The 8798-nt window shown below is 41.2% G+C and overlaps 1 protein-coding gene across 2 annotated transcripts in view; it reads left to right on the top strand.

The window, feature by feature from the left end:
* The first annotated feature begins 985 nt into the window (after positions 1 to 985).
* LOC107686415 (ubiquitin-related modifier 1-like) overlaps positions 986 to 8798 on the top strand; it is a 10582-nt gene continuing 2769 nt past the window's right edge. The window contains exons 1-2 of one of the 2 annotated variants that reach the window (XM_016483387.1): positions 986 to 1069; positions 3503 to 3573. In XM_016483387.1, the coding sequence (XP_016338873.1) occupies positions 1035 to 1069; positions 3503 to 3573 (106 nt within the window). In that variant the 5' untranslated portion in view covers positions 986 to 1034. Of the gene's footprint in view, positions 1070 to 1127; positions 1548 to 3502; positions 3574 to 8798 lie in introns of those variants that run through there. The other variant, XM_016483385.1, reaches the window with a different exon arrangement.

The raw sequence follows: 8798 nt of genomic DNA, 5'->3' as shown, positions 1-8798 counted from the left end.
CCATAGAGCGACAGAGAACGTAGATGGTATCAGAGGGACAGAAAGAGAGACAGCTTCTCAAAACAAATCTTGGCCAGAATTCACTGGGTGCAGAAAAATTTTGCATTTGGCTTTTGGTCAAAGTCCTCACTGCTTTCAAGTCGCAACAGAGTCCTATGTGACTGTCTATGGACAGAGGTGGTGTTTGTGAGTGGCCTTTCTGAGGCTGGCACACAGGCTGGCTTCTCTCTGTGCCGCTAGTGTACGGGCATCTCGCCAGGCCTGGCGATCTGGAGGACAACTGGGCATTCTCCAGGAGATGTGAGCTCTCTTTATTGGGCCTGCACCTGCTACATGAGTCCTACTCTGACTTCATGTCCCTATCTGTTTTTTGTTTTTTTCCACTGACATGCACCTTCTCTCGTTCTTACACGGATCTCTGTCACTTACTGAGTTGCATTATTAAATGCTGCTTGATTACTTAAATGTTGCTTAAATGCATATTGTGATTTTATCTTCTTTGTGATCAATATGTTGGTCTTCACATCTTCTTTTATGTGTTTATGCAAGTTATAATGTAAGTTTTGTATGGTTTTTTTTGTTGTTGTTGAAGAAAGTACAGTGTTGATGCCCTCTATGCAACCTGGTGCTCTTCAAGAGTGCTATTCCGTCTTGCTTAAAATCATAAAATATATATGTGTGTGTGTGTGTGTGTGTGTGTGTGTGTGTGTGTGTGTGTGTTTTTCAATAGAATAGAATAGAATAGAATAGAATAGAATAGTTCTTAGTTGTAGCACCCAAAATGTTTCCTAATTTATCTGCAATTTAATATAAATTACAAAAAATATTTTAGATTATTCTTATAAGATAACCTTTCAGTCAAAACATCTTTACGTTCGTTATAATGTATAATGGAGCAAATACACAAAGAAGAACCAAAGTTTGACCAAAGAGTCAACACACAGAACAGAAACGCCCTTACAGAAAATGGGCTCCTCAGAGGATGATGTCATTTCCGGTGAAGATAGGCGATTATTTCCGGCTTTTACAGCAACATGGCAGCGCCCTTAGGTCTGCACCTGGAGTTTGGGTTTGTATTTATCGCTTTGTTTATGATTCATCGCCTTTGCCTGTGTTCCAGTTGAATGAAAAGTCTTCAAACCAACTCGACTGAAGCTTTATCTAAGGGCCTGGGTTGATAAAGACTGTTACTTTTTCAGCGGTTTAACGGCAGTGGTGACAAGAAAAGCCGGTTTAAATTAAAAAGTAACCTAATAAAAATGAAATTCATGTTACATATTTTCTTGAAGCAGCACGCGTTCAATCACTGTCAATCACGCAGGCGTCGCGTGCACTTGAAATGGACTAAAAGAATAAACTGCTTCACTCACCTAAACTGGACAAATTAATAATCGATGTTGACGTAAACTCGGTTGGAGAAGCTTTAGTTTTAATAGAAATGAGGTTTCCGGATGTTTATAAGAAGAAACAATGGTTACATCAATGAGAAGATCTTTCAATGCTACACTGAAATGTCAGCCAGAGATGTTCCCTCGTGTCAGAAAAAGGTTTGACACACACTTTGTTTTTTAACATTATGCTTAAAGTATACTGTATATCAGAATAATACAGGTATAATTTATGATAATCAAATCATTGTTTTTCCATTAGTGGTGGATTATAGCTGCTAACTGAACGTTTTGACATTTCAGTTTATGAGGAAATGTATACTACTAAGTTTTATGGGGTATTTTTCCTCCCCATTTTGCTCCCTTTTTAATAGAATATAGTAGAGAGGGGACAGGAAATGATGTGGAAAGAGGGAGATTTTAGTTATTTATTTATTTTTTGCATTTCAACATTAACAGAACGTTATAGACTAACTTAAGCACAACTGTAAGTCCTTACAGACTGAGACATACTTATTAATAATACATACTATAACAGAGAAACAAAACAAGAAATAATTCAAATAAAAATAAAATGCATACATAAACTTTGTAGGAGTTTAAACAAAGTAATACTGATTAAACAAATCAAATCATTTCCTGGCCTTATAGCCTCTCATAATCTTTACAACCTCAGGAAAAAAGGAAGAATGGAATTTGGAAAATTTGACAGCTGGATTCGAATCATATAAGAATCACAACTCAAGATGTCAGATCATGTGCACTAACCGCTTAACCACAGCACAACCTCTAGACAACTTTCTGAGGAGAAAAAATAGGCTGTGTTTGGAATACATACTTTCCTGTATACCCTGAATATTGCCAGAATGTGAAACGGTACAGATTATCCAACAACAAACCTTTCACACAACGTCATTTCATTGTGCAGTTCAGCGAATGCTGTTCACTTATAATCTTGTAAATGATCATGGCTTTTTTTTTTTTATCAAATGTTGTGTTAAAATGTTAAGACGTGCAGCTGCATAATCACATAATGAGTCAAAAAGATGTGTTGAGCACATTGTATTGTGAAATACAGTATCCAACATAGTACCCTCTGTTGTATACCGCACTTTTTGACAAATGTACTAGGCCATCAGGGTATACCATGCATACAGAAAAGTTGCATACTGTGCTCAGTACATGTATTGTATATTACAGAAATAATAAGTGTAGTATGGTGGTATGCTATTTAGAAACATAGGCATAAAGCGACAGAGAACTTAGATGGCATCAGAGTGACAGAAAGACAGAGCTTCTCAAAACAAATCTTGGCCAGAATTCACTGGGTGCAGAAAAATTTTGCATTTGGCTTTTGGTCAAAGTCCTCACTGCTTTCAAGTCGCAACAGAGTCCTATGTGACTGTCTATGGACAGAGGTGGTGTTTGTGAGTGGCCTTTCTGAGGCTGGCACACAGGCTGGCTTCTCTCTGTGCCGCTAGTGTACGGGCATCTCGCCAGGCCTGGCGATCTGGAGGACAACTGGGCATTCTCCAGGAGATGTGAGCTCTCTTTATTGGGCCTGCACCTGCTACATGAGTCCTACTCTGACTTCATGTCCCTATCTGTTTTTTTTTCCACTTTCATGCACCTTCTCTGGTTCTTACACGGATCTCTGTCACATACTAAATTGCGTTTATTAAATGCTGCTTGACTGCTTGAATGTATACTGTGATTTTGTCTTCTTTGTGATAAATATGTTGGTTCTCACACCTTCTTTTATGTGCTTATGTAAGTTTTGTAAAACATTTATTTATTTTTGAAGAAGAAGAAAGTACAGTGTTGATGCCATACATACAACCTGGTGCTCTCCAAGAGTGTTATTCTTTCTTGCTTAAAATCATAAAATATATATTTTTTTTTAATCTCTTTGACATTAAATGACAAAATATTAAGGACAAGAAACAGTGTTTTGCCATAGACTAGATGTTAAGTCATTTAAAGCTGCATGGAGGATACTGCTAAATGATTTTAGAAACAGGAGAACATTTACTGAACATTTAATGTTGTTGAAGGTCTACCTGTAAGAGCCAATAACAGCATTATGCACGCTGTGTTTTTTTTTCCTGTTTTAGAGGAGGAGCTGAACTTCTCTTTGATGGGGTCAAGAATCATCATGTGACACTCCCTGGCCAATCAGATCCCTGTGAGTATGTAAAAATATATACCTTGTCTGTTGTGTTCATGGAGTTACTATTACTCATAATTATAACAAACCCCTAACTAAGTATTAAAAGCACAATTCACCCAAAAATGAAAATTCTGTCATTTACATGCTGTAATGATGTTCTAAACGTTTTTTTGTGTGACTTTATTTTGTGGAATGCTGTTTTTGTCCATATAATGAATGTCACTGGGGTCCAAAATATAAACACTTTTTCAAAATACCTTAATTTCTGTTCCACAGAAAAGCAAAGTGATATATGTTTGGAAATTACTTGATGAAGGAATTTCCTTTTTGGGTGTCCATTTAACCTTAAGTCTGTAACGTATCTTGCACTGTTTGTGTTAGGGTGCGTTCACACTTCGGTTCTCTTGGTTTGTTTGGTCTGGACCAAAAAAGAAAGCAATACATTTGGTCCTGGTCTGCTTAGCGTTCACACTGGCATTTTTGACAGTGAACCTAAAGATACCGAACCTAAAGGCATAGTCGTATGTCCACAACCTGATTGGTCGGGTTGAATGACACATATTTTGTGACGGGACTTACCGAACACCCCAAACAATAGGTGTGTTCGATTAAATCGCTCATTGTTGTGTGTACATATGATTTAATTTTTACCACCTGCAAACTCACAAAGAGCTCATAAAAGGCACTTTACCTCGTTGCTCCACGTTTGCCGTCTGCTCATTTTGTTTTGGATACACCGCTCGTTCCGCGTTGTCAAATCATGTCACATCTTGTCATTACATCCTATTTTTGGTTCATTTAGAAGTATTTGGTCCATGTCGCATTCATATTTCATTCGAACCACACCAGAGTTCGTTTGGAAGCGGACCGAGACCCATGTTTTTTGTTTGGTTCGCACCAGGGTTCGGATGGCAGCGTTTACCCTTACTCAAATGAACCGCACTAACAGAGCAATCGCACCAGAGTTCGTTTAATCGCACCAAACATGACAAGTGTTTGTTAGCTATGTTACTAAAACACCTTTAGTGACATACCTCCAATCATTTGACTTGTTGAGGACAGGAAAGTAACCACCAAGCAATGCTCTAGATACCACCCAGAACACCCCAGCAACCACAGCAATGTATCATTAAACCTGTAGTGTTCTGCCAGTTGTTTAGCACCTTTTCTATACCAAGCCAGTGCTTTACTATTCCCTGCACTGGTGACTTAATTAGCTCCAAATATCCTCTGCCTTTCTCTCCCAATGCCAGAGATTCGGAAGTAAGATTCACTTATTGGCCTTTCTCTGCTATTCCTATAGAAGAGAGTCACACAAATCATAGCAAATTATGTGGCTCTTTCTCCACATCTATCTTTTTTCTGCCTTCCCTCTGCCTGATGAACTTTTCCCATTCGCCTCCTTTCCTCCCCTGACCTCTGAGCCCTGGTTCACACGCTTCCCTGGAAACCTTTTCTTCTAGCCAGTCCTGCTTTCACCCTGACGCTGGGCCAATGGTGAACCAGTGCCGGCTTGCCATCACAAATCAGGTTTTTTTCAGCCTCCACCCACCCCTCCCTCCCTCAGCAACAATGGAGCTGAGCCCCTTCTCCATACATCCCACCTCCCCCTCAACCACCAACATCTGTGAGCCTCCCTGCACCCAGCCATTCTTCCCCTAACTGCTCCATTATTCGGCCCCTTTCACTTGTAAATGCAGCCAGTGATACTGTTGATGGATCTTTTATGCCTAGTGCTGGGGTCACAGTAAAGGTATGGAGAATGGAGGGCCAGTAAAGGAGGGAGTGACAATTGTTACAAAGCACTAAGTCCTTTTTGTGTGCAGTCATTTTTTGGGTTGCCTGACAGTACAAATGCCTCACTCCTACAAACACCTTGCGTTCCTACAGCTTCCTGGTGGGACATTTGGGTAAAAGTGGTGGGATGTTTGGTTGTGGGGGAGCACTTGTATTGCCCCCTGTATTTAAGCACAGAGTGGGTAACGTTCTCTGCCATCACTGGATTGGAAGGCAAGTCATTTGAGAGTCATTAGTGCAAAAGATGGATTAGGAAAGCGAGTGCATATTCTCAGAAGTTCCTGCCTGGAAGAATTGTAGATTACATTTTTGATCAGTAGATGATTTATTAAGCTACATCATGGTACTCTCGTGAACGCGCGTTGAAGACTGACACAGAAAAGAAGAAATTGTTGAATAAAGTCATTATTTTTGTTTTCTGTGCACACAAAACGCATTCTCGTAGCTTCATAAAATTACAGTTGAACCACTGATGTCACATGGACTATTTTAACTATGTCCTTATCACCTTTCTGGGCCTTGAACATGTCAGTTGCATTGCTGTTTATGCCGTGTCAGAAAGCTCTCGGATTTCAAAAATAAGATATCGAAAATATGGGTCTTATGGGTTTGGAACGGCCAAGAGGGTGAGTAATTAATGACAGAATTTTCATTTTTGGGTGACCTATCCCTTTAGACATGGTTCTGCAAGGTCAACTTTGGTAACTCAAGGATGATCCAGCTGTTTAGCTGTTCAGAAAATATTAGGATTTGTTGAGATTTTTGTGGTAGCCTAGTAGTAGTACTCTTTATTTATAGCCAGTCACTTTACCTGCCTGTACATTGGCCTTAGTCTTTTCACTTGGGGTCTGAGGTGTATTGAACAGAAATAGAACTTTTGGCCAAGTGTGTTAGTATTTTTGCATCCCTGTCCCAGCTCTGAGGTTGGGAACATTTGTATACACTTGTACTTTGGTGGCCTTGCCAAACAAGAGAAGGGTCAAGCTCTGTGGCACCAGAGTATCCACGACAACCTGTCCACAAAAGTGGACGGCAGGAGGGAATGTGGCCACTGAGACCTCGCAGGGGCCTGGGGGATGACCTTGGAGCACTTTTGAAGCCCATAGTCCATACGCATGTTTGTGGGCATGATTTGAGTATGTCACGGATGACTGGCTATGTTTGCTAAGGCTGACACTAACGCTCAACACTAATCCCGCCTAAATTTTCTGTCCACTGGTCCACAGTGATTGATGAGTAGTGCTGAGCCCCCCGCTGCCGGACACACACACACACACACACGATCGTCACAGAAACGCCAACCCTCATATCCCAAGCAAGATGAATGACTTCATTCCCTCCCACCCACAGATAGTGGCGATAATGCTGATCGTCATGCAAAGTGAAAGGAAACGAAGAGAGTTAGCCAGCCACTATGCTACACAGACGCCGCCACCCTCCCACGCATTCCTTATCCCAGTATGCACCTGTCTGCAGTGACGCATACTCCCCCCTCCCATTCGTTTTTTCCCTCGGTCTCCTCCTACCTCACCATGACCTATCCAGTTCTTTTCGTCTTCCATTCTATCTCGAATGAGGGCGAAAGAGACGTGGGGCATCTTGTTGACCCCTCACTCTTTGCCCCTGGCTCACATAAACCACCCTTTGTACGAGAAAGCGAAGTAGGAGACTCTCGCTTCGTTTTTTTTTTTTCAACTTCCCCCAATCAAAGGACTGATGTGGCTGAAAGTGATCACGTCTGTTTTTTGCCCCTGCTTTTGGTGCTAGTCAATATTCATTGTGGTAGCATAGCACTGAGGCAAGCATCACTCTTCTTTATAGGTTCAGGATTGTGGGCTAGCCGAGCTGCAAGGTACAACGATCGTTACACAACTGAAGAGGCTGACAGCGATCCAATTAACCTGAAACAGCCTCTGTTGCTCGACCCCTGCCTCTCGCTGAGAAGCACGCCACACGCTTACAAGCGCACACACTTGCACGCATTGGTGCTGACATCTCTGAAAGCTTCAGTTCTGGTGGAAACTTGCCCAGTCGAGAGTATTGTATAGACCCGCACTCCTGCACCCACTTGCCCTCTTCTTTCGTCCTCTTGCTAATTTGTCCTGGTCTAATTATACACGCTTGCATAGCCAGTTAGCTGTAGCACAACTCCGCAAGCGACTACATCTACTGGTCATCATGTTTTCTCAAATTCATCAAGGGTTTCCCAGCCCCCCTTCACAGGTTCTCTGGTTCTAGTCACCATACCTGAGACCTAAATGTCCATCCCTGCTGCTCGAATTGAGATTGAGGTGTCAGTAAAATCTACCACCACATGCAGAGTGCGAGAGGACGGTGTTCATTGTTAAATGTTGCCAAACGCCTCAGTTAATGGAACTCCTTTAAAAAAAAATCTTCCCTTATGGGATTTACAGCCGAGATATGTGCTGACACACATAAGAACACCTACACAGACATTGCCAGCTATCCTGTAATGCCCCTTCAAATACGTCCAAGGATTATATAAAATGAAATTGCATTAAAGTCTTGTGGTAATATTTACATCCTATTTATTTCAACGATTCAGGTAAGTTATAAATGTTGTTGTGGATGTTTATTCACACAAGGATTAAACATATGCACAGGATTATATTGCAGAACAGGGATCAGCAGCAGTATGGATTTTTTTTTTGTGCAGGTGAGTCCATGCATGTGTTCGGATAGGGTCGGCAATGCGGTAGCTATTTTTGATGTTTTTCAGAGCGCCGTCTCTGATGTCACATTTCCAATAAGTGTAATGGCCTTTCTTACAGATGATGTTCAAGAATACAAAATACGCTAAGTGCGCAATTTGTGTCCTCAGCCTTAACAATGTCAACCACAGCAAACTCGCAAACAATAAATTCAAACTCCTCCCCATATCAAATGAAAGCATCTCCATCTCTTTCTTTTTCTTTTTTCTCCCCCCTCTTCCTCACTCTTTCTCCGTCTTTGTCCTCCCCCCTCTAAGCAGAAAATTGGTACATTCCAGAAATGGAGGCTGATGATACAATGTAAATGTTGGACATACCGACTTGTCTGCCATGTTGGACAGCTGGACTTCATTGCTTACACACATGTGCAGATATAAAACAGTTATCCATCATCACATGCTAAAACTATCACACGTCTTGAAGGCCAAACTTTAATGTCCTTCAATTAGTGGAATAACAGCCAGTAGCTTTGATTGGATAATATTTGCATGGCTAAAGTAAATTGTGTAACAATCAAGCAAACATTCCAAGCAAAAATTTAGAAAAAAATTTCACGCAGACTTTTTATCGTAGGCTTACAACGGTCGTCTGCCTAAGCACATTTTGTTTTCATGGGGGGGTGTGCAGACATCCTAGATTTCAGTTGAATTCTCATAGGACCGCTGGGTTTATATCCATCAATCTTTACCACGACCCCCCCCACCCCCCCCC

The sequence above is a fragment of the Sinocyclocheilus anshuiensis genome, unplaced genomic scaffold (genome assembly GCF_001515605.1).
Source record: "Sinocyclocheilus anshuiensis isolate Anshui unplaced genomic scaffold, SAMN03320099.WGS_v1.1 scaffold838, whole genome shotgun sequence".
Lineage (NCBI taxonomy): Eukaryota > Metazoa > Chordata > Actinopteri > Cypriniformes > Cyprinidae > Sinocyclocheilus > Sinocyclocheilus anshuiensis.
This window is presented reverse-complemented; position numbering and strand designations above follow the sequence as displayed.